This window comes from Ammodytes marinus (assembly GCF_949987685.1).
Source record: "Ammodytes marinus genome assembly, chromosome: 9".
NCBI lineage: Eukaryota > Metazoa > Chordata > Actinopteri > Uranoscopiformes > Ammodytidae > Ammodytes > Ammodytes marinus.
Window position 1 is genome coordinate 5,103,530 of NC_137213.1, and position 25,631 is coordinate 5,129,160.

General features: G+C 41.5%; 2 protein-coding genes across 3 annotated transcripts; one reads left to right on the top strand and one right to left on the bottom strand.

Moving 5' to 3' along the window:
- Window positions 1–7: 7 nt before the first annotated feature.
- On the bottom strand, window positions 8–12,874 carry LOC307255824 (uncharacterized protein). The gene is made up of 14 exons (XM_080034626.1): window positions 12,713–12,874; window positions 10,812–10,942; window positions 10,515–10,652; window positions 10,296–10,413; window positions 9,293–9,454; window positions 5,842–5,957; window positions 5,602–5,706; window positions 4,884–5,046; window positions 4,497–4,678; window positions 3,815–3,961; window positions 3,538–3,648; window positions 3,142–3,249; window positions 2,908–3,019; window positions 8–2,756 (listed from the first exon to the last, which is right to left on the bottom strand). The coding sequence occupies exons 1-14, from the start codon at window positions 12,765–12,767 to the stop codon at window positions 844–846; spliced, it is 3,561 nt and encodes a 1,186-aa protein (XP_079890752.1). The 5' UTR covers window positions 12,768–12,874; the 3' UTR covers window positions 8–843.
- A 2,359-nt stretch (window positions 12,875–15,233) lies between these two features.
- olfml2bb (olfactomedin-like 2Bb) lies at window positions 15,234–24,921 on the top strand. 2 transcript variants are annotated; one of them, XM_080033508.1, is made up of 10 exons: window positions 15,676–15,782; window positions 16,113–16,225; window positions 18,184–18,438; window positions 18,553–18,657; window positions 19,141–19,305; window positions 19,448–19,673; window positions 20,546–21,016; window positions 21,127–21,303; window positions 22,914–23,110; window positions 24,281–24,921. In XM_080033508.1, the coding sequence occupies exons 2-10, from the start codon at window positions 16,211–16,213 to the stop codon at window positions 24,668–24,670; spliced, it is 2,001 nt and encodes a 666-aa protein (XP_079889634.1). In that variant the 5' UTR covers window positions 15,676–15,782; window positions 16,113–16,210; the 3' UTR covers window positions 24,671–24,921. The 2 variants fall into 2 exon arrangements, with proteins under 2 accessions (XP_079889633.1, XP_079889634.1); XM_080033507.1 differs by lacking the exon at window positions 16,113–16,225 and having other exon boundaries at window positions 15,234–15,782.
- Window positions 24,922–25,631: the final 710 nt, after the last annotated feature.

Below are 25,631 nucleotides of genomic sequence, written 5' to 3' on the forward strand. Positions count from 1 at the left end.
TTGTTAGCAACATTCCAACAACTTCATAAAGGTTAGAAATGCAATAGGACGAAAATCACTGAATGCAGCTTTAAGATCGTTACGTCAACTTTATTGAGTTATCTGATCCATTTCAGTGTTGGCAGAAAATAAACAGCAGAAGTCAAAAGAAGCTCTTAAAATGTAACAATTTGAATGTAAAAAATCAAAATACTTCTCTTCTTCAAAAAGTAGTTGTAAAAATTGTGACGCAGTAAAAATGGCACAGGGTTTTCTTTCCCTACCGTTCATTAGGAAACTGTAGAACATGTGTCAGTAATACAGAACTGACTGATGGACCCAACAGTTTGTTAGTTCTGGTGTGTCATGACGCATTATGTTATACATTTGCACTACATTTTGTAATAACACAATCTCCCACATTTTGTAATAAACAGCCTGCACGAAAATGCAATAATATGGCACTTTATGTACAGTATGAACCAACCAAAATTGATGTCTACATTTTTTTCTATAAAATTGTAGCGTTTATTTTATGCATTATGGCATAATTCGTAACTCAAAATATTTTTTCAGTGGATGAGTAGTACCTTTCAGTGGTCAATAAGCTTCACTGTATTCACAAACAAACACACAGAACTCTGCAATTAATCAGGGTTTTACATAATTTGTTTCAGAAAAGAAAACATTGTGTGGTAATATATTGGCCTACAAAATGCTGAGAAAAATTATGCCATGTTGCGACCAGGCTGTTTATTACAAATTGCTGCATTTCATTACATATAATGTGGGTGATATTACATAAGTGAAAATAAATTTACATTATGTTCCATAATGCAATGTAACATGGTCGTAACCTGTCCGTCAGGGTGTAGGACTGTTGGTGGGACAGGGGCTGATCAATGTCTCCACTTCGGTCACCTCAGTCACAAGTTCTCTGATGATGGACACGCTGCCCAATAGCAGCTCAGCCGCACCGTCTGGCTTCAATCCCATTGGCTGAGGGCTTTGGAGAAGAAGCTCCTCATCCTCTCTCTCTTTCTTTCCATGTTTGTCTGCATCATCTCCTGTCTCCTTAGCCTCCTCTCTATCTTTTCTTTTTTCGGTCTTGAGTTCCCCATCACCTCCAGTCTCCTCTCCTTCTCTCTGCTCCGTGGCTATGGCGCTCTCTGCTGGACATTCAGAAGATGGGCAGCCCTCATTGTGTGCCTCTTCCTCTACCTCTACCTCTTCACCTTTCACTCTCTTCATCTCCCAGTTGTCCTTTATTCCTCCGGTTAAGTAGACAGCTCTGTCAGTGGTCCGCTGTGGCGCTGCCTGCATTACAGGAGGTGCTGAGGAGTTGCAACCAATGGCCTCGCTCAGTGACCCCAGACTGATTTTCATTGGACCGTCCGCACAATGTGGAGGGCAGGTTGAAAGGTTGGGTGTAGTAGCAGCTTGGCTGTTGGGCGTTGCAGTAGATTGATCACTTTGAGCACATTCCACTGGACCATCCGTGGAGAGAGTGGACACTGAAGGGTTTGGAGGGTCCGCTGTTGGGTGAGTGGACTCTGGGCTCGCAGGTGCATCAGATGTTGTGCTAGCTTCATGGGTAGCAGCAGCAGCAGCATCATTAGAGTCAGGCGTGGCAGAGTTGAGAGACGCCGTTGTAGTCGAGTCCGTGGTCGACGCTGTGTCCAAGCTGGGCATTGGACCGTCCGCACAAGGTGGGTGACACGCCGATGGGCAAGGCTTCTGCTGCACGGACGTTGTTGTGTCGTCCTTTACTTGATCTGAGGTTGAAAGGTTGGGTGTAGTAGCGGCTTGGCTGTCGGGCGTTGCAGTAGATTGATCACTTTGAGCACAATCCGCTGGAACATCCGTGGAGAGAGTGGACACTGAAAGGTTTGGAGAGTCCGCTGTTAGGTGATTTGATTCTAGGCTCGCAGTTGCATCAGGTGTTGTGCTAGCTTCACGTGCATCATCGGAGAGAGGCGTGGCAGAGTTGAGAGACACAGTTGTAGTCGAGTCCGCGGTCGACGCTGTGTCCAAGCTGGGCATTGGACCGTCCGCACAAGGTGGGTGACACGCTGATGGGCAGGGCTGCTGCTGCTGCTCAGACGCTGTTGCTGTGTCGTCCTTTACTTGATCTGAGGTTGAAAGGTCGAGTGTAGATTGATCACTTTGAGCACAATCCGCCGGAACATTTGTGGACAGAGTGGACACTGAAGGGTTTGGAGGGTCTGCTGTTGGGTGAGTGGACTCTAGGCTTGCAGGTGCATCAGGTGTTGTGCTAGCTTCATGTGTAGCAGCAGCATCATCAGTCACCATCGAGTCAGGCGTGGCAGAGTTGAGAGACACAGTTGTAGTAATTGTAGAGTCCGCGGGCGACACTGTTGTGTCAGTCCCGAGCTGACGGACTTCCTCCCGGGTGGATGGTGATTCATCAAGCTGCTGGGTCACCACTATCGCAGGAGACACAAGCACTGTGTTCTGGTCAGGGCTTTGAGTGGAACTTGGCTCGGCTTTAGCACCAGCGTTAAGTTCTGGCTCACTCCGAGGTCTCTCTGGGATTGTCTGCTGGCCTGCCACCTCCACGGCGGGAGCAGCTCCTGGCTCTTCACTGGGTGGTGGTGCTGAGGAGGAGGAGGAGGTTGGGTCTCGGGTTGGAACGGCTGGACTGTCCGGTGCAGAGCGTGGAGGCGTTTGGCCCAGCAGACTGTATTGACTCATGGCTAGATCTGAAGTGTCCAAGAAGAGATTGTTGCTCTTCTTACCGGCAGCATCCTGGACCACTGAGGAGAGGAGGAGAAGGAGCAGAGGCTTAAAGCGCATTATCTGTACATATTGCACCATGAAATGCGCCGAAAAGCATCATACTTTTTCACAACAGACACAGTCGTCTCTCAACAACATGTGTGTGTGGGCGGCCGTTCGTTTATTTACCTGTGTCTATATTCTTACTGAGGATGTTTCTCAGCACGTCGTCATAGACATTATGAACCAGGATGAAACAGCTGTAGTCTGAGAAAATGTACTGCTCAAACTGCTGTAGCTCCTGGCCAGAACAACAACAAAAAAACGGGTCATACTTTGTAGGGACCTTTGCACTGAATAAATGAATGAATGCAGTATATAAAAGTGTAGAGTATAATATGTGAGAGAGTGTATTAGACCTACAGCCTTCCACTTGCTGTCCATTCTCCTGGTGAGAGCAGGCAGAGTGATCTTCAGCAGAGCAGAGTGATAGAGCCTCCTCTGGACAACCCTGCTGTCATGCTCCAGCTGCTGCTCACACACACACACACGCACACAGATACATTTAATGAGCTATTCCTAAATAAAATGTGGTACATCTCCGCTTGAAAATAATTATGAAGTATGCCTATGTTGTAACATTATACATTGTACTTTGTCGCACATACACACTTTACATACAGGTGTGGGATTTCTATAATGTGCACCTAAGACTATTGATGAATTGTGTATAGTGTAAAATAATCTTAATATAACAGTGAAGTACTGAAGCAGATGTAGCCTTTATTCTTATGCAGTGTGTCAAAAAAACAAAAATACCTTCAGGACTCTTTCTTTAGCTCTTTCCATCTTGACAGGAATCTGGGCAGGCTGCAGTCTGGCAGATGATTGGAGGAACAGCTCTAAGGTGTACACAGCACTGTCCAACAGCTGCAAGACACGTGACAAAACACTGTGACGCAAACTGTGGAAGCTTTGGCACTGCTTTGTACCTGCCTGCTTGTCCGACTGTGTGCAACCAAAAACCACAGACTATATACAGTATGTGTGTATATAACAGCACTCGGACCACCCAGCTCAACACATGCACTCTTACCTTCTCCATCTCCAGATGTGCAGAGTGAACCAGGCTCTCTGTGTTGCTCAATCCAAAGCGCTGTTTCAAGCCTTCACATTTCTCCGTCAGCTTCTCCACCTGCCTGTAGCTCTGGTCCAGACTGATGGAGCGCAGAGTGGACAAGACCTAGACAACACACACACACACACACACACACACACACACACACACACACACACACACACACACACACACACACACACACACCATTAGCTTAATAAGCAAAGAGTGACTGAAGTAAGTATCAGCACTTTCAGCTCAAGTTTGCAACAACAGAAATCTGTAAACCCCTTTTAATCATAGACTCTGTTGGAGCCATGTTGGTGGTGTAAGTGATTCTGGAGGAAGCTTTTTTAGTTGTCAAAATCACTCTTTTGTCAAAACTACTGTAAACTAGGATTTAAAGAAAGTGGGCCACACTATAGCTGTCAACATGCCCATTTACAGAGCCTAGGCTGTGTATGAACACCAGATATTTTTCTCAGCACACACACTGAACAGACAGGTAGAGAATCGTGGAGATTCTGATTTTGATCTTTAACCCACATAAAAACTTTTTTGATTTGACCTTGATTTAAGGCTCCCACATTTACCTAGACTATTCAAAATATTCTCACACAGACGCACACACTCACACAGATGACACAGAAGTCTCTCTCACCTTCTTTGTCTCCTTTGCGCCTCCGTTTGTGTGTGCGAAGGCCGAGTCCATCTGTGTGTGCAGTGTGTGTCTCATCCCCTGAATCCCTGCACCTATGTTTTCTGTAAGCGCTTCCAGGATGGAGGACATGTAGGGTGTTACAGCCTCACTGCACACCTTCTCTGCCTCTTCACATATACACGCTGGAACACACACACACACACACACACACAGATTAACATAAAACACACACGCTGTTTAACATAGACTTCTTTAGAAAGTTAGTGAAGGGTTATTATCAGATTGGAAACTTAGATTGTAGCACCAGATATGGCCTGTGCCATCCCTTTAAAAACAGTCAAATTTGTTCATTTCCCACAAATTTTAAATGAGTTTAATGTGGTGTACCTCTGACTTTCTCCTCCAGGAAGCGTTGGGAGGACACTATCTGGTCCAGGTTGGATCTGATCAGTGTCTGATTGGCTGACGCTGTCTGACGACACTCGTCCCTCAGAGCCTCCAGACTCCCAGTCAGTTGTTCCAGCACCAACGTTTGGGTAGCCTGCACTGTCTTAACAATCACACAAATACATGCTAAGATTATGCCATCAAACACTGAGATGCAAATGTTGTCCTAAATGATTCACACCTGTGTTGGATAGATGTTACGCAGACTAAGAGATAGTGTATATGGTGCTTAAAGTGTGTAATATCAGAGTATTTTGGCGTCACCTAGTGGTGAGATTCTAGATGTCAACACTCCCGTGCTAACCGCTCCTGTTCAGAGAATTTACAGAAGCTATGGTGGCTTTCAAGGACAAGAACCTTACTAAAGATGGCATCATCCACCACTGCCTCAACACTTTCCACAATGTCAAGTAACGAGGTGAAGATGTATTTAGTTATTTATTTTATAGGCTAGTACTTCTTCTCTGCTTCCAACAGAACGCCCACTATATATACAAATGCCTAAAACCGTTACGTTTGTCGGTTCTGTGTTACTTTACAGTCTGAAATATGACAGCACATTTCTTTTATTTTTGAGCAAAAGATATGATGATGGAAAATGTCAGCATTGTGTTCTCATCACACATCCCTCTGTCTAAGTGTTGGTAGTTCAACTCACTGCCAACCACTGACGTATCCTCTCCGTCTTCTTGCCTTTCACTCTGGACTGAAGCTGACTCTGTAGCCATGGCAACACTTCCTCCATCACTTGGCACGCAAGCACCTACACACACACACACACACACACACACACACACACGCAAAACACAATTTAAATAAGCATGGGCGGATTGAATAAACCACAGACCAACAGGAAGTTTAAAATGAGTGTGTATTTGTGTGTTTGCTCTTTACTGACTTGTTCCTCAGTGCCAAACAGCATTTCCCAGGATTCATAGCAACCTTTGTCCTGTCGGTAGAGTCGGAGGGCTCGGACGTAAGCCTGGCTCTCATAGGACGGATCAACCCAGGGGTCTGCAGGGAGTGTGTTAGGACTTAGTTATGATGATGGGAAAATGTTGTAGAGATATAATAAATAGGGCTGCACAATATATCGAAAATGTATTGTTATAATAACGATATCAATATTCAAGCTATATCACAAAGTCTGCTTGAACTGCAATAACTGGTGGCCTATTCCATGTGCCATGCATTCACGCTGCATTTCGATATATTTGGCCAATCAGATGTAGCCCACCAGAAAATGTAATGAGGGAGGTATGAAGATGCTTTGATTAAGTGATCAATAAATATTAAAACCATGTTGCTGGAAGGGAAATAATGCATTACATTTTTTCATAAAAAATGTTCAGTGTCTGCATAGGCTCTGAGTCCTTTCTGTCTGGGGTCTATGTTGGCAGTGAACTCAAAGCAGAGAAACATTAGCACTGTATATTAAAGTATGTGTTTAATTATCACAAGTTATATATTGTCATCGAAATATTGACCAATGTTATTGCATGTTTTCCTGATATTGTGCAGCCCTAATAGCCTACTAACAACAATTTTAAAAATGCATTCCATAACCATGCCACAAGTGTGGTCATAAAACCCCTGAAATGTCCCTTTAATTGAGGTTAGTTGCAATTCATATTAGATTAAACTATTACTCATTTTGCAAGGATATGAGGTTCACATTGGTCAAAAGGATTCTCCATTATTAGGAAACTTTATAAGTTGTCTTCCTTGCAAATCTAACTTAACAATTGAACAACATGCATTGCTTCTACAAAGTTTGTGTTATGGGGCAGGGCTATGAGATCATATCAAATTGAACAGGGGTTTCCGTTCTTGTTTTTTTTTTTCACTGCGTTTGTGGGTTTAAGGTTTGGGCAATGACTATGAACAGTGTCTAATCCTCTTTCACACCCTCATTTCCTGTCGCCTCCTTTTGTCAGCTACCACTACAGAATAATTATGTGAAAAATAAACGACATAGTTTTGAAGATTTATTTCTCGATAACAAACCAACAGGCGTTCTAGCTGAGAGCCACAGACAGGGTTGGAAAGTCAGTAAGTATTAAGAGATGGACTAACCCTAGTTTGCACTACTGTTACATTTCTCATAATTTACTGTATATATCCAGTCAATGCTGGCATTTCTGCTTAGCTTAGTCTGTGTTGCTCATTTATTGGTTCTCTAACTTCAGATATTCTTATGTTCTGTACTTTTCTTCATTTATTCCATTATTATGTATTTTAGACTTTTGTTCATTCATTTCTCTCTAGATTGACGGAGGGCATTTGAGGAACAGAAAGCTCCACTTAGGCTGGATGTACTTCCCTTTATAATAAACAGCATCAGTGTGAATCTCAGCAGTGCAGCTACAACCTGACTGACAGCAGCATGCAATCATTTCTCTGCTGATGTCATTGTCACGAGATGAGATACATTCCAGTAGTTAGCGTGCTATAACGCCAACCACAATTCCTGAAAGTGTGGGTTAACTCCTACTCATAACTCACACACATACCACATGAGACACACAAATGCAAATGAGGGACACCCCTCAATTGATCTCTCGAGTATAAATAAAGGTTAAATGAATTGAACACCATGGTAACTCATACACACACACACACACAAACAAACCATTCAAACTTCTATCTTTGTGAGGTCCCTAAACCCTAACCATTTGTATGTTCTTGCCCCATAGACCCTAACCTTAGACATCACAACTACATTTTAAATCCCAACCCTTATTGACTAGCCCTAGACTAGATGTAATTCTAACCAAGTCTGAACCCTAAAACCGCAAAAGTAGCCGACAAAATGTCCTCACTTTAAAAAGATGTCCAACCTTCTCCTAAGGACTAAAACTCAAATTGGTACTTGAAAAGCTGCAATTCACAAGTGAACACACACACACAACACATTTCCCTTTTCATAAAAAAAAGCATTTTAAAGGGTTTAAAGGTGCAAAATGTTAAAAAATAAATAAAAAACACCAACGAGTGAAAAAGGCTAACAATTACTAAACAATTGGAGCCTTCAGTTATTGTTCTTGTATTATCTTTAACAAAAAGTTGTTATTAGTCTTAGTCAAATACTTAATATTCATCTCACTGTATTTTGGTTTCCAACCACAAAAGAGAGAGAGAAATAGCTGCCTGCTACTGCTGTAAGTGGAGGAAAGCACGGAGGCTGAAGCAAAACAGTGAAGTTGCATCAAGCCAAAACAATGGCAATCTAAGCAAATCTATGCAACTTCTTGCGTGGCCATTTTACAAAAAAAAAATGTATACATAAATATATTGATTGGTGCAACAACCATGGATAGGAAAGGTGAAAGTTTTTAAATTATAAATTAATTTAAAAAATGTAATAAAAAAAAAAATATTGTGGCTTTTTTAAGGGTCTAAAGTAAAACAAAGTAAAACAAACTTCTGGCCAGCTGTGTGTTGTTTCCTGTTGCTGCTGAGGATATTGTGGTTTGCAGATATGACACGCAACGTTTTTCACAACTCTATGACTTCAGCCAAGGGTTTTTTTGGTTTGCATCCGAGCTAACCACACAGGAAGCTAACAACATTAATATTTGTATCTGTCGTTAGGGCGATTGCCACCACATGAGTGACAAATTGAAAAAAGAACCAACGAGCGAGAGCACTACAGCAGAATGAAACACTTTACAACCTGGCAGTTGTGTGACCATTTTCCTTAAACATGTAAATCAAGCAGTGTTGTTCATCTTCAAACAATTAAAAAGAACTATAAGCACCGGTAGAAATTTAAAGAACAGGACTTCTTTATAATAATAATAATAACTTTTATTTTTTGTTTCATATTCTGGAGGCGGCTATCGCAGTCCAGCCTAAACCCCGCCCCACCAGTAAGGGTAGGGCCGGCGCTGGAAACACCACCGAGATTCTTAAAAGTGAGCTGTCCCGCTCTGAGCCGCTCCGAACCGACCCGCTCTACTCGGTGGAAACGAGGCATTAGAAGCAGCAGCAGCAGCTGAGACGTTACATGTGTGGCCGAAAACAGCGAGAGAGACGCAGCAGTAATAGACGCGTTCCAGATGTAGACGCATGTGCGTCCCGGGCCTAACTGTCAGATAGATCCAGGGCTATCAGGGCGTGTGGCTTATCACGGGTGGAGGTAGTGCTGAGATAGGTTGGTAATGAGGGGGCGTGGCTTCTCCCCTTAAAATGTCATAATGGGAGAGAAATCTGACTGGGCTTTTTGAACACAGAGTCTGTAGACACACCAAAGTAATGTTGAAAAAATGTGAAAAAGTTGATTTTGCATAATAGGTGACCTTTAATATGTAATAATGTATAAGTGCATGTGTGTGTTAATGTTTTACCAAGGTTGCCGTGTCTAATGCAGGTCCTGAGGGCAGACAGGAAGTGATCTCGTTCTTCTTTCGCTTGGAACAGGAAGCAGGTGTGACCCGTGTAAGGCAGGTGCAGGTACACAGAAAACACATCTGGAGACGACACCACCGAAGAAGAGTCCTCCTTCACTCCTGAACACACACACACATAGACGCCCAAAGACAACAGTGTTACAGATCTGAACCATGAACTAGCTTATGTTCAACAAAATGATATTAAGTCAGTTTGAATGTTTACACTTTCGGACCAACTTGTTTCTGAGGTCATTCATGATAAATAATACAGCCATGTACAAGTACAAACTGCACATACTGAAAAACTGGTCAGTCTGTGACACCTCAAACCAAAGTGATAAGAGAGGTGAAACATCTACAGTAGAGAGCAGTGAATGTATTGTCTTTATCCATGTGTGGCCATGTTTGACAACAGCAATTCACACATTCACAAAGAGTAAACCACGTGATGATTTAGGCTCACAAAATGGCTGGGTATACAAGGTGGTGTCAGTGATTCTGTGGGGAATGAGGTTTACAGAGCCAAGGCTGTGTATTCACACCAGATTTATTTTCAGTGGACACACCCTGCGTTCCAAATCACATACTCTTTCTTTTTACTACACTACATACTAAAGTACAGAAGAGTTTTAGGGCCCCAGGAGAGAAAAAAAATCAAATAAGGAAGTTTTTTTTTCATTATGTCGAGAAATGTCAAGAATTAAGACGAATACTGCAAAATGCTATTGGAGTTAGTGGGAAATGTATGCATTTTTAGCATACTAAAATTGAAGTGCATCTATTGGGACAACCTAAATCTTTTTCTGGCATACTAAATAGTAGGGAATTATGAGTATTGGAGATATTCACTGATTTTGACAAAAAGTGATTATGACAACAAGCTTTCTACAGACATAAACCAAGCCTTTGTTAAAAAAAACCTGAGGTATGTTGTTATAAAATAATAAATCAATACTACCATTGAGTATTCCAGCACAGGTTTGCTCCAGGTGCGCTCTGGATTCCTCCTCTGTGGTGTAAACGCTGCCCCCTGCTGGCTGGAGTACTAACTTAGCTGCACCTCCACGATTGAAAGTCTACAGGTGAACAAAAAAAAACACAAGCTAACAATGTAGTTTAGCTTGCATATCATTTAGATTCTGAATATCATGTGTGTTGTTTTTTTGTTTTTTTTTACCTCCAGGTTCTCATGGATCTCCACTTTGTAATCTCTTCTCAGGACCACGTATCTCTCTCTGCATTTCTTTCCCTGCTCGTCCCAGCAGGAGAACTTTAAAGTCCCGTGGTACAGCACTTCCTCTGGAGCATACTGAGGCTGGGCACACACACACACGCACACACACACACACACACACACACATACCGATTTAACTTTAATACATGCACACATATTTTCCAGCTGCCTCAAGCATGAATATGTAGTTTGAGTAAAACAGTGTTGCTTGATTGACAGCTAAGTGGGTGCAGCTCCTACCCCGTGTGTGAGCAAAAGGCCCCTGCCCTCTTTCTTAGGCTCCATTTCTTGGTGTAAATGTTCGGAGTAGGCCGCAGAATACTGCTGACGGTAAAACACGCTGAAGCTCTGGAACTTACTGTCCACAAGTCCTGGATAAGCAGAAACATTAAAACAGACACACATTAAAATAATTTATGTCACATATCTTTATCTTTGTATGCATCCATCCTTTAAAAAACACATAATTTCATCCACTTTAAAAATGATTCCTGAATAATATTAATAATCGGTCTATTTGTTTATTGTATATTAACAACTGGTACAGTGTCATATTTAGCTTTAATGGAGAGAAAGTCTGTATTAAAGCAGCACAAATCCAATTATTTTACATTCAAATAAATTCATTCACTACTGCAAATTGTACCTTATCAAAGTTCATCAAATTTGCTCAGGTTTCAGTATAGCGTAGGCATTATCCTTCGTCTGCAAAGCTTAAACTGGGTTCTATGGTGCTTTTATTTATGATGAAATAATTATTCAGCAATAAGAATTACATCCAGAGAAAATATGTTTCGTAAACTGACTGCAGGCGCTGCAAATGTAAAGAAATGCCCCTCCCCTGAATCTGCAATAGTGTACAAAATTAAAAAAAAGCCGGTATTATGTGAACATATACTGTATATACCCTGCTCTGCTCTGCTCCCAGTAGTTCAGTAATGACTGTGGAAAACTGGGTGAGAGGCAGGAGGCGCAGCCGAGAGGAAGATAGCAATTATCTTACATACACAGAATTAACTCTGATCACAGAAGAGAAAATGCTCTAGAATGAATGATGTGATCTTGACGATTTCCATGGACAGCAAGTGCACAATGCTAAAACACAACATAGCCTATATCATAATGCATACTGAAAGATATATTAGGACATTGCTTTGTGATTTGAAATGGCAGAATCCATCCTTATCATTCATACTCTCTGAACTAGAGACTCCCGATGGTTTTGAATGTGGATCTTCCGCCATCATCCGCTGTTTATCATTTGTTTATAGTGTATGGGCATTATCATTACATTGTTTGGGTCGGTCTCTGTGTCCTGACTTTCATCTTACACACTGACACACACACACACACACACACACACACACACACACACACACACACACAGACAGATCAGACAACCCATAATAATTTAATAGTTGGAAATGGCTGTAATTACTCTCTGGTTTGCAGCGGAGATTAGTGACAGGATGTGGACTGAGCTGATAACATGTATAGGAATGCACACCAAGAAGTGAGCAGAGCGACTTACATAGCGCATCATTTTTGCTTTAGAGTTCATGATCATTTATAGTTTTAATGACGGTGTGACATTGTCAAAAAAAATAAAAATAAATGTTTTAGCTTTACTTCAAAAAAAATCTAATTATTATATTGTGGCCGGGTGGTTGGGGCTGGTATAACCGCAATGTCCCCAATTTGAGTCATGGAGACCTCTGTTGCATGACAAACCCCTCCCCATGTTTCCTGTCAACCTAAAATAAAAAGTTATGGTATATGCTCCCCTTATGCATGAAGGAACCCCTTCGATACAATAAAGTCCACTATTAACTACAGTCTCCAAAATTACCATAAATTTGAATAAACTCTTCACTCAATGGCTATGATAGTCAGGGTTTTTATTCAAAATACTTCTGTTTAGGTCTAGTCTGCATGAAAAATCATTCATTTATGGGCTGTTACAATTACTTTACTTTGATCCTTCCAATTCATCCACTCTTATCTCCATGGAAAAATCATATTTAAATAAGGCTGACATATGCATACAGTATATGGGCCATTGAAGTCCATATGAACGATTGTAAAAAAGAACTACTGCAGGCTACACAAATGAATGCTGAAAAAAAGTTTAGTTTTTTTACCTTTGATGTTGCTGATTTTGGCCTCATCCAACAAACCAGAGGAAGATGCCCCCATAATGTCTCTTATCTCAAAATGTCTCAAATGTCAGCAGAAAAAAAAACTTAATTCAGTTATTTTGTAAAAATGTATTGACAGGAAACCTACGTGACGCATGCCAACTAAGTGAGCTGTGCTGATATTACAAGAGGTTTGTGCACAGCTCATTTCCTCTGTTCTGAGTGAGACAGTGAGTGGAGAGCTGGGCGGGGCTGTAAACACATTGTCACCAACTGTAACATCATATGCAAGTGTCACAACCTCACATGAATAGGGCCATCTGCTGGTACACACTGAAAACAAGACAGTATCTAAGGCCGACACAGCAGGTGAATAGGGTAAACATTTTAACCTAAAGATGTCATCATGAAACTTGTTTTCAGATAATTACTGACATTAAAACATATTAGTGTCCAAGGCTTTAACAGAACAGATTTTGTATATAGCTTTTTTCATTTTATAAATCAATAAATACTATGTACAGGTCTTAAAAATGCATTTTCTGCATCTTTCTTAGGAAAACATTTATCATAAATATGACAATTAAGGACACATGAACACATTTGTCTGAAATAACCTACAGAATAATGCTGTGAATTATTATGGAAAGTTTAGTTGATGTAAGTGATTAAGAACTTGAGATTTTTGTTTCAGAGGATTGAAAAAAGCTGATAGCCGTTAAAGATGGTTGTTTTACGAGAAATATACAGAGGCAAACTGACAAGGTTTAGTCAAATAAACACCTAAAAATACATTTTGGACCTTAGATTTATATGAAAGAAGACATTTTACGGAAGCTAAATAGACAAAACAAATACCAAAAGTGACCATTGCTTGAAGAAAATATGTTTTTGACTGCTGTATCTCGCCTTAAAGCTACAGTATTACTCCAACATAGTTATCATAGATACAGTTTTCCATTATTAAAAAGGGATTAACTGTCATATTTGAAAATATTGTTGATTTTCATACACATACTGTATATGTATGCATATTTTTTTGCATCGCATTATATATAGTAAGGCATTTTTTCCACAGGAGGCGATTCACTGATCCTTACTTACGGTAGAGTAGGTGTTGAGCTACTTATAAAAGCCTGGAAAAAGATTGCTGTTTCAGAACAGAAACTAAATGTTAATAAGAACAAGTTATTACAGCCTATACCTAACCAAAGCTACCAACACCTGTATATGACCACCTGTATAGCCTCTATTTATTATAATATTTTTTTTTAAATATATATGTGTTCATTCTTAATGGCTATTGTGTGTTACGTAATGCACTTTGAAGTGAAAATTGTCTAAAGGTGCTGTACGATTGAACTTGCCGTTCTCTCGTCTGAACCATAGGTCTGAACACTAGATGTCAGTCATTTCTTTCTGTGCAGAGGCAGATTTAAAGCTTTGCAGCAGGAAGAAGAGGAGCTGGAGGTGTGACAGTATGAAGGCTGTGCCCAGTGGTTCATATATCCAACATCTAGGTAAACACATGAAAACCTTATACTTATCTATTAAAATGTCATTATTTTGCTCCAAAATGTCAGACCCTTAACACAACAATTCCAACTTTTTACAAAAAAAATTGAGAAATTAATAGTAGATTTGTCAAATTGGATAGATTTGAAATTAATGTATTTAAGCCTGTTATAATGCAGCAGAAGGAGGTGGAGCAAATTACTCACTTCAACTGGGAACAATCATTGACAATAAACTCTCTTTTCAAACCAATGCAGACTACATAGGCCTAACGATTTTCAAAAAATCTAATGATGCTGCAGGGTCTGTATAACCGCTCCATAACTAAAAAGGCAAACCAGATCTACAATGATCCCATGCTGCACCCACCCACTTCACTCATCATCCCAGCTGTTGCCATCAGGCAGGAGGAGACTAAAGGTCCCACTATAGCCAGGAAAAAAAACTTCAAGCAGTCATTTGTTCCCTCTGCTGTGGCCATCCTAAACAGAGACAAAAGAAAACGAAAGCTCATAGTCCATGAACACTGCTGACTAAAATATTTTTATATTGAGTGAGCAGTGTATGTTTTATTTAGGCTATTTTAGTCGTTTCTCACTGTCTGTTTCTATTGTGCGTGTCAGAATGCCAAATTTCATGTTATGCAATGGAAAACAACTTTTCATATCTTATTTTATCTTGTCTTATCTATGGGAGAATGAAGGGCAAAATAATGTGGCCGAGTCCGACACACCATCACAAGTAGCCTATAGAGTTCATTTGTGTAGGCCCTATAGCTATTAAAGATTAGGCTACTAAAGTTGCATTACTGTAGCCTACTTACTTGTTGACTTTGAGTCCCACATCAGCGAAATATTAGGCCTATCTCTCTCTCTCTCTCTCTCTCTCTCTCTCTCCCCCTCTCTCTCTCTCGCTCTCTCTCTCTCTCTCTCTCTCTCTCTCTCAGTCCTGCTTTGGACCGGGTCCGGTTTGGAGGTGTGTCTCCAGCTCGCTCACCGACCGGCGACACGTCACATGGAACCGAGCAGAGCTGCATTTCCCTCCGGTTTTTCTAATTCATTTCTTAACTTCTTGTTTTTTTATTTGAATGTTTGATATGACCTATTGACTGGACTTTGTGGACATTAATTGATTTAAGCTGTTTTAACCAGGCTGAACATCATTGGAGCAGCTGTGCATTCATCCAGTGTGTTTGGTGTTGACGAGCCTTTTGGACTATCTAGCCTACTGTATGGGCCGTTTGGATTTGGAGGCGTTTGGGAGGTGGAAAGTATAGGCTGATATACCAAAGTTTGATTTAGACGCTTTCAGAGCCATGGGGCGCCTCTCGCTGTTGCTTCTATGCTGCGCTGCCGTGAGCGCTCTCAATGCCATGCAACCGACCAGCATCGCGCCCCCCTCCTTGCAGAAAGAGCCGAAGACCGCAGCAGCAGCAGACCGGAGTAGTAAACCCGTCAAAGATGCTCCGACCGCCGGCACAGCGGGAGACAGTGTGCGGCAGTCCACCGCCGAGCCTCTGGAGGATGAACTGGACAACCAGGAGAACATCATTAGCCAGGTCAGCGGAATGTGGTTGTGCGCACCCACCATCAAACGCACATAAGTAGCCTAATAATAGGCTATAATGATTGCCATGTGTTGTATTATTTTATTAAAAATATGCACTTTTCATTTCGTGTGTATCCAACCATGTATCAAACACACTTTAACAGCACTCCTCGGGCTCATCCCAATGTTCATAGATGTAGATGGCACCGAAATGGGACGTTTGATCAAGGTCAAGTTCTATAGTGGAAAATAATGTGGATCATGGTTTTGTGGCTAGAATACAGTTGTCAAGGCTACATGCATGATGTGTTAACTTCACCTGATTGATTCATCTTTACAGCAATCAGTTGATGGATGCAGAAGAGTAAAGTAAGCCTAGTTTTTCCTCCTGGCATATTATCCCATTGAGACCTGGGAACACGCTTTTCCCACAGTGAAATGGCCTGTTTAAAGGTGTGTTTAGTCAATCTGTTTTAAAAAATTGATTAAGCCGAAGTGCATTTCAAATAATGCTGTTAATGTTTGGAAATATTTCATTGCTAAAACCCACGACCAGTTGAATTCCACTCTCTCACTCTGTCTCTGTCTCTCTCGCTCTTTGTCTCTCTCTTTTTCTCTCTCTCTCTCTCTCTCTCTCTCTCTCTGTCTCCTTCTCTCTCTGTCTCCTTCTCTCTCCCTCCCTCTCTCTCTCTCTCTCTCTCTCTCTCTCTCTATCTCTCTCTCTCTCTCTCTCTCAATGAGACCTGCTTGGTCTCATTTGCTGGCAGTCTTGATCACATCTCAGCGGATAGGGCTCCTTGGTTGAACTCAGGGAAAATTTCCATCCACTTCATCAAGTGAAAAACCACACCAGCAATTCAAAGCACTTTTTGGACAGACGCTTTCAAACTGTGAATCTTACATTTCCCCTTTTTCAAATAGGTATATGAAACAGGATTTGGCGATAGTTTTAGAGATCAGTTTTTACTTACAAAGAGTGGTTTTAATCTTTATTTTTTTCCCTACACACACACACACACACACACAGTCCAGACCTCACAGTTTGTCAGCTCAGCTACAGTATAATGACTGTGGCAAATCAGACCCAGACCTGTGAGTGTGTGTTTCACCACGGCAACGATTTGCATCCTTCTGGTGGGTTGGTTTTGTAATTTTTTTCTTTCAAACTGTCAGCGCTCCAAACCCGAAAAGTGCATGTTTGTAAACCGCTGAAGCCATCTTCCTCCCAGGCTTCTCACCACTGCTGCAGCTGCAAGTCATCATCACCCACCAACTCACTTTTTTTTTAGTATGCATCAAGTATCTCTGCTTAAAGGTTCAGTAAGCGGAATGGTCAGTTTAGCTAACTTCCTGTCAGTTACTGCAGTTAGCAGTCCCCTCCCTCGTCCCCACGTCACCACATTAATGCACTGCGGTCTTCAAGCAGGGACTAGCATCATCTCATATCCATAAGTGTGATAAAACATGATAAAAACCATCAAAACAGACATTGGAAAGGATTTTTACCTGCTCCGCCATTGTAAACGCATTCACATTCACCCATCTGTCGCTCTGCACGTGCACCGGCAGTGAGACGGGTGCCGGTTTGTATCGTTCTCTTTTCTGATTGGTTATTAGTAGTGGGATCCCCGAAAAATGTATTTGACGATTACTTGCAGAGCGAGTGACCGAGAGATCGGCTTTATGAAACGTGCACACAATATAAGTGATCACTGTATGAATAAAGAGCGATTTAACACTTAAATTAACAGAAATAAATCGCTTCCTTCACCTTTAATCTATAGTATCGTCTAATAGAGAGTGGCAAGTATGCATGCCAGTTTATAGGACGCTTCACACTATACCTTTGCCTAAAACTAATGCCATGAAGAAAACTTTAGTGTAGGCCTATAGAGCAATCTCAAAATGGAACATACCACGGCATTTAACAAAGATTAAAGCGTTAGTGAGATCAGTTTTAAAATAAACTAAAAATTACAATTAGTAGAAAAAAATTATCTACAGCTGAATTTGATATCGGCTATGTGAATGTGTACTAAATTGTGGGGCTAACCTATGTAGGGACACTAGTGTAGCCTGCACTGGTATAACGTGTCTGTTTGATTGTCTCAAACGTTTGTTAAAAAAAGGAAATGTGAATGTAACATTATAACAATATATCTCTCTTACCATTTATCTCTCTTACCATGTTGAAGTATTTTTGTTATGTTGAACATTATGTTCTGTTCTATCTTTTGTGTGGACCCCCGTAAAGAATAGTAATGTTAACTATTGGGGAGTAATTAAACTGACTAATTAAAATTAAAATTCTCATTACAGTTTAGTGTATAATTTTTTTTAAGTATCATTTCATTGGAGCAACCTGAAATAGCTGAAAGAAACGGACAAACAATTTGTCCAATCTCTTTCAGTTGCTGGGAGATTACGACAAAGTAAAGACCGTGTCATCGGGGTCCGACTGTGTGTGTCGCTGTATCGTTCGACCAATCAAACGCTCCGAGTGCAGCCGTATCCATGACAGCGACCAGGCCTTTTACACCGTGGAGACAGTCACCAAGGGAGACTGCAAGCAGTGTCTGTGCATGGCACCGGCTTCCGCTGTCAACCCCTGTGAGGGAGATTACAGGTTTAAAAAGCTGCAGGAGGCCAGCAGAGATGACATTAAGGTAGGGACCCACACCCGCATGATATGGAAACACGTCTTTATATACTTTAAGGTAATATGTTTTACCAAAGACAAGTTGCTTTCTCGATTTCTCCTGTCCTGTTACCCTGTTTAGTTGGCCACTATCATTGACTTGTTGGAGGGCTCCATGTATGGACTGGACTTGTTGAAGCTCAACTCTATCACCACCAAGCTGCTGACCAGGGTGGACACCATGGAGGTGAGCACACACACACACACACACACACACACACACACACACACACACACACACACACAGACACACAGACGTGAGTGTAATTTAATTGATAGGAATTTAAGACTTAGTAACCTCTTATCTACGTAGTAAGAGCAGAGTATGCCCCTGCTTTTTAAGGGCAAGGACTTCATAAGATACGCATCACGACGGTACATGTGTCACAATATGATACATCACGATACATTGTGATACGATGCATATAGCGATATTCCAAATAGTTCACTGAAAATGTAAAGGCAGTTTGGGGAAACCTGTTTACAACCTGTCAAATACTTTTTTTCCTCTTCGAAATTACATTTGTTTGACCTGATGGTTTCAGTACAGATCACAAAAATGAGTATCACGATATGTTGCCGTATCCTTACTCTCTTAATACAAAATATATATTTACATACTTTATTGACTGTTTTTTGTACTTTTTGTCATCCTGTCTGTGTACTACAGGCCTATACCCGTAATCTTACTGAGAGAGGAAGAGAGAAAGAACGTTCGAGGGATAGAGCGAAAGACAAAGAGAAAGACAAGAAGGCCCAGCAGAAGAAAAAGAAAGTAAATGATTTGGAGCGTGCCGGACAGAAAAGTGGAGCAGCCGCCTATGGCAACAAGCAGGTAAAGAAAACCTTCTGGAAAAGTGTTTGTCAAACATATCAGAACAGAAGAGACATGCCAGCATCTTATCTGTTTCTTCCTCAAACATGACTGTATATTGTTATCTGAACTGAAAATCTGAAATGTTCTGGTTGTGTTGCAGAAGAATACTGAAGAACAGATGAAGAGGAGCCAACAGCAAGATGGTCTGGAACAACAGCCAACCAGTAATAAGACAGGAACTCATAAGCCAATCAAAGACAAGACAGAGCCAAAGCCGCCAATCAAAGACAAGAACAGCATGGTCATCAGGGGAGTGACTTTTTACAAGGCAGAGGAGGAGAGCCACAAAGAGGAGGAGGACGTGCAGAAAGGGAAGAGGAGGAATAGTAAGTCTGATGTACTCTTATGACTGATCCTATAGTTATATGTGTTTTAATATTTATAACTCAAATGTGTTAGCCCAACCTCTGCCTCCTCCAGCACATTTGCTGTACGTTGGTACGCACACAGAGGCGCTATCTGTAACTGTCATTGATTGATCCAACCAATGGGGGGTGACCAAGTCAGAAATGTTTAAACTCTTCTCTGATATATCATCATCATCGTATAAGGTTGACATGGTAAACGAAGCACACAAATTAGCTTTCATCTGAACTCATGTTTGTGTTTGCCTTATAAATGCAATCCAGAATGAATTCAACTGATGATGCGCTACCCTTACTGGATGACATAAGATAAAGTATAGTTAAACATCATAGCGATCAAAATGCGAATTTCTGTTAGAAAGCCAATAGTGTTTTCCTTTATATGTTAGCATTGAGCTAGCAGACTAACCACTTGTTATTTGCAACATGGTTGTAGCAGTTATTATAGGAATGCAGGAAATATTTTTGGTCCATGGCGTGGCTCGGCATAGTAAAAGTGGAAATGGAAATGCCAATCATTGCAGCACAGTTTGACTCGGCGTGGCCAAAAGTGCCATAAGAGGAAAGAGCCATAAGAGTGACACATTTCTCTCACACTATGTAATCCATTGAAAAAAAAAACATTAAGGTCATGGATAAGTTACATTTCCGATTGCTACAATTTAGTTCACTGCAAAACATTGATTAGTAAATAAATCATTGTACCTGAAAGAGGATGTGACCACCACATAATGACCAATTATAAGTTATTGTTCAGATATTAGATATAGATCTGTCTAAAACAATACTATCTGTCCTAACTTCTTCCCTCTTTCGTGTTCCTTCTTTTACAGCTAATCCAACTGCTAATGCTTCAGTGGACTTACTGATCCCTGACCAGCTCCCATCTACCAGGACTGTCCCCACCACGTCTGCAGTATCTCCAACCAGCGTTAGTACAGAGCCTTTGCCTGCGTCAACCCAGCAGCCAACAGCTCCCCCGACCCCCACCCAACCAACCACAACTACCACCAGAGCCCCTCCCACCACCGTCACAACAACCACTGAATTAACCACTAACATACCAACAACAACAACAACCCCTGAACCCACCACAACCAAGCGGACAACTACATCCCAAAAAACTACAACTACCATAAAGCCTACCGTGCGTGTCAGTCAGCCTACCACCACCTCACCCTCAGATACTAACGTACGTCCACCAATCGATGCGTCTCCCACGGCCGAGTCTCTGCCAGGAGCGAAAAGCCGACTCAGCTGGACGGAGAGTCCCTCCGACAAACCAAAGACCACAAAAAAGCCTGGTATGGATGTCATGTGATACAGTAGTTTCTCTGTTGAAATGAGCCAAGAAATGCTAATCACATTATAGAGTCTTGACTAACATTGTCACCTTTCACATGTGTTCTTGCAGCAGTGTGTAAGGACACGTTAGCCAGCATCTCTGAACCGCTCCAGCACAACTCCTATGGCTTCAGTGACGGAGCCTGGATGAGAGATGCTCGAGGCCATGGCAACGTCATCTACCTTACCAATGGCCACTATGGCAACAACCTCCAAGAGTTCCGTGACATAGGCACTTTTAAGTCAGGTAAAGGAGTTTGTGTGTGTGTGTGTGTGTGTGTTTGTGTGTGTGTGTGCGTGCGTGCGTGCGTGCGTGCGTGCGTGCGTGCGTGCGTGCGTGTGTGCATTTGTGTGTGTGTTACACTGTAAACAATTGCTGTAAATTTACAGCAGGATTTCAACAGCATTAACCTGTTATTTATAAAAACAGCATTTAACTGTTAATATAAAAGGCAGTCTGTTAAATGACAGTCCTTTGCTGTTATGTTACGGAACGGTAATGTTTTTCAAAAATACTGAACTTTGCTGTTAATTTACCATCAAACGTTGAAGGGACAACTTGACATGAGCTGCCTGCACATGTGAAGCTTATACAATTTTCTTCATTAATCCTCATCCATCCACATCTTAACTAATAAGTGTTGTTTACTTCATATCCTCTGGTTAGGTTTACTTAAAGTTGAGTTATATTTACTTGGAAATGAAAAGTGCAGTTAACGTAATTAGACCAAGTTAGTCTGAAGTTATGTTTACTCAGTAGAATGAAGGAAACGGATTGCCTTCGATAAATCAAGTAAGCACAACAAAGTGTATTGTAGAGACGCCCCCTTTCCCACAATGACTTGCACTGGACTAAACGTTTGGTATGTTGCTATTTGCACCCTCAGTAAAGGGGATGTTTCACTCCATTACCTCACTATGCATTTTGTTTAAATAAAACATTTCTGTGTGAACTAACCGTTATTTTTGGTTATAACAAACGGTTTGTGGAAATCTTAAGCAAGATCCCTAGTTCAACTCAGGAGACAATTTACAATAGAAATTAATCATTCCAATGAACTTGATATATTGTGACAAGTGTCTTGAAGTAACAAACAGAAGCTGCTGTCTATGTTTAGCATTTTAACAAATAGGGGACATAGTAAACTTACATATGGAATGAAACACATCTGCCCAATGAAATATAACATCCCCTTCACTCACGGTGCAAACAGCAACATAACAAACATTTAGTCCAGGTTCATCCCTTTTTGTCATTAACAGTATAATCCTGTCAATTTTATTGACAGTAAAATAATGTTAATTTAACAGTATTAAAATGGCAACCCTGCTGCCAGTTGATTAATGTTTTTGTACAGGGAAATTTCTTACAGTGTAGGAATGAATGTCCTAATCTAAATTCAAACCTTAAAAAAAAATTATGTTTGTGGTTGAGCCACATGTTGCCCTGAAGCACACATGAGCCCCATGCAAGCAATTATGGTACTATTCTAATAAGCCATATGTGTATCATCAACAATTCATTCAGGTGAGGTCATTTATCCTCAAGTTAACACCTGCACCAGACCCCACTGGGAAGTGGAAATTCCTTATGGAGAAGTAACAAGCTCCATATTTACTCTTGTGTACATTCATAACAAACGCAGCAAGGTTAAGAAAGCAGAGAGGCCTTTAAAGAAAGCTTAATATATTAGCATCCTTTGAGGTAACATGTATGCCGGGGGACCAGCACAATATTCCTAGAAAAAATATTTCCTGAAGATAATGGATGGGTCACACCTTGATATACAGTGATGGTTCCACAGGTCCTGACCCTACTGCATGTGTGTTCTGTTATGTGCGTTCTTTCCACTACAGGTCAACCAAGTAATTCATACAAGCTGCCCTACAGTTTCACTGGGACAGGCCATGTGGTATACAATGGAGCTTTCTACTATAACCGTGCCTTCAGCAGGGACATCATCAGATACGACCTGAGACACAGATACGTGGCGGCCTGGACAACGCTACACGATGCTATACTGGAGGAGCAAGCTCACAGGACACAGACTGAGGTAAGGCCCGTGGTATGTGTGGGTGTGAAAAATGTTTTGAACTGTACGACAAACACAGATTTACTTGAGGGTATATATACACTTGGGACACTTTAAAGGGTCATAAGAGGTCAGTGAAGGGGAAGAAAAACACTACAAATCACTTAAGAGTTCAAAAAGGCAAACAGTGAGGAGTAGAAACAACTGCAGTGGTGGTGATGTTTTTGAAGTTTTGTTAAATGACGTTCACATTTTGTTCACAACTGATATATGACTGCTTCACACTTGTTGCTTCACCACAGTAAATAGTTTAAACATTCTTCAAAAGGATGGTTCAGTTTTCTGGCAAACACTTTTCTTCGCTTTAATCCCAGGAGTAGGCCTACATGCGTTAACCTAGCATACATTTTTTAATGTGCACACATTACAGACAGGTAGCGAATGGTGAGTAGATATGAGCTGATTTTGACAAAAAGTGTTCTGGATTACAATGACTAAGCATTCCTTTAACCCTTGACCCGAAACTGTAAAGTTAATAAGGGGAAGTTGTTGGAGAACAGCTGTGTTAACTAACATCTAAACACAGCAAGGAGACATCATTCAGCTGGACTTGTGTTAGTGTCAGCTGATAAATGGAAGTCTGATATCCTCTCTCTTTATGGAGTGTCCCTGATAGACTCTCTCATGTGGTGTGGCGCCATCCAGCTTGAGCTGGGTTCATTAACTAACATCTAGTAAACACAGCAGGGGAATGGTCATTCAGCTGGAGTTGTGTTTGTGTAACCTGATGAATGTAACTCTGATCTCCTCTGTCTTTTATCTCTGGTTTGGTCAGGGTTCAAGGTTTTTTATTAATGTCCCAAGAGGGCAAACAAGTTCACAGCAAGGAGATAGTGGCTAAAAACACATGACAGTACAAGACACCAATGGACACAAAACGCCACAGCATGTACACAAACCTGGGAAGTGCTAGAAATAAAGTGCCTGCATAAAGTGCTATGTGTCGTCAGCAGCATCTTCATCATCAAAAGCAGCATTTGGTGATGTCTGTCTCCACGAACTCTTAAGAATAACATCTGTCTTCACTCAGCTATTGTCTCTTCTGCTCTTAGCGATGGAACAGGTGGTTTACAGCAGTTTGCTTTAGATAAACGGTTCCTCTTTAAATCCCATGGGTGTCCCATCTTGCAGGTGGAGTTTGCGGTGGATGAGTCAGGTCTGTGGCTGCTGTACCCGGCGCTGGACACAGAGGGCTTCCACCAGGAGGTTCTCCTGCTCATCCAGCTCCATCCCAGAGACCTGCAGCCTCTACGCAGCTTCAGGACGGGCCTGCGCCGCGGCCGCTACGGGAACAGCTTCCTGGTGTGCGGCGTGCTGTACGCGGTGGACAGCGTGGAGCGTCGCTACGCCAACGTGACGTACGCCTTCGACACGCACACGCTCACACACACCGTGCCCAGCCTGGCCTTCACCAACCTGCACGCACACACCTCGCAGCTGGCCTACTGCCCACTGGACAAGAAACTGTACGGCTGGGACGGCGGAAATCAGATGACGTACGATGTCATCTTTGCGTATTAGCAGCACACAATGAACGGACACACAGATGGAATTTCAAAGTGTGCTCGGACTGAGGGTTGTGCAATTTAGCATTATCCAACACGAGGTCAGAACAAAGCTTAGAGCGGGGGAAATACAAGAATCACCGAACAGATGTTATTATAATGTGTTATTTCTACAATCATATGAAAAAGTTTGGGAACCCCTCTCAGCCGGCATTATAATTGACTCTGCTTTCACAAAAAAAATATAAAAGTGGTATGTCTTTAATTTACCAGGAACAGCTAAGTACTGGGATGTTTTCCAAACAAAGATTTTTTGAAAAGCAGTATTTGGTTGTATGAAATAAAATAAAATGTGAAAAACTGGCTGTGCAAAAATATGGGTACCCTTGTGGTTTTGTTGATTTTAATGCCTGTAACAGCATGTACAACTGATGATTTTAAACACAAAGTTGGTTGGATTATGTTGTTAAGCCTTGAACCTCATAGAATTGTCTGTTTAATCATGAGAAAATGTATTTTAGGTGCCTAAATGCAAGTTGCACTTCTCTTTGACTCTCTGCTGAAGTGAGACAGAATGGGATCATCAAAACAGCTCCCAAAAGATCTTAAAAACAAAGATTATTCATTGTCATGGTTTAGGGGAAGGCTACAAGAAGCTTTCCCAAAGGTTTCAATTGTCAATTTCTACTGTAAGGAACGTTGTCAGGGAATGGAAGGACACAGGCACAGTTGCAGGTAAACCCAGGTCTAGCAGACCAAGAAAAGTACAAGAGCGGCATATGCGGCGGATTGTGAGAATGGTTGCACACAACCCAAAGATCACCTCCAAAGACCTGCAAGAACATCTGGCTGCAGATTGTGTATCTGTACATGGTTCTACAATTCAGTGCAATTTGCACCAAAACATCTGTATGGCCGGGTGATGAGAAGGAAGCCCTTTCTGCGCCCACGCCACAGATACAGTTGCATGCAGTATG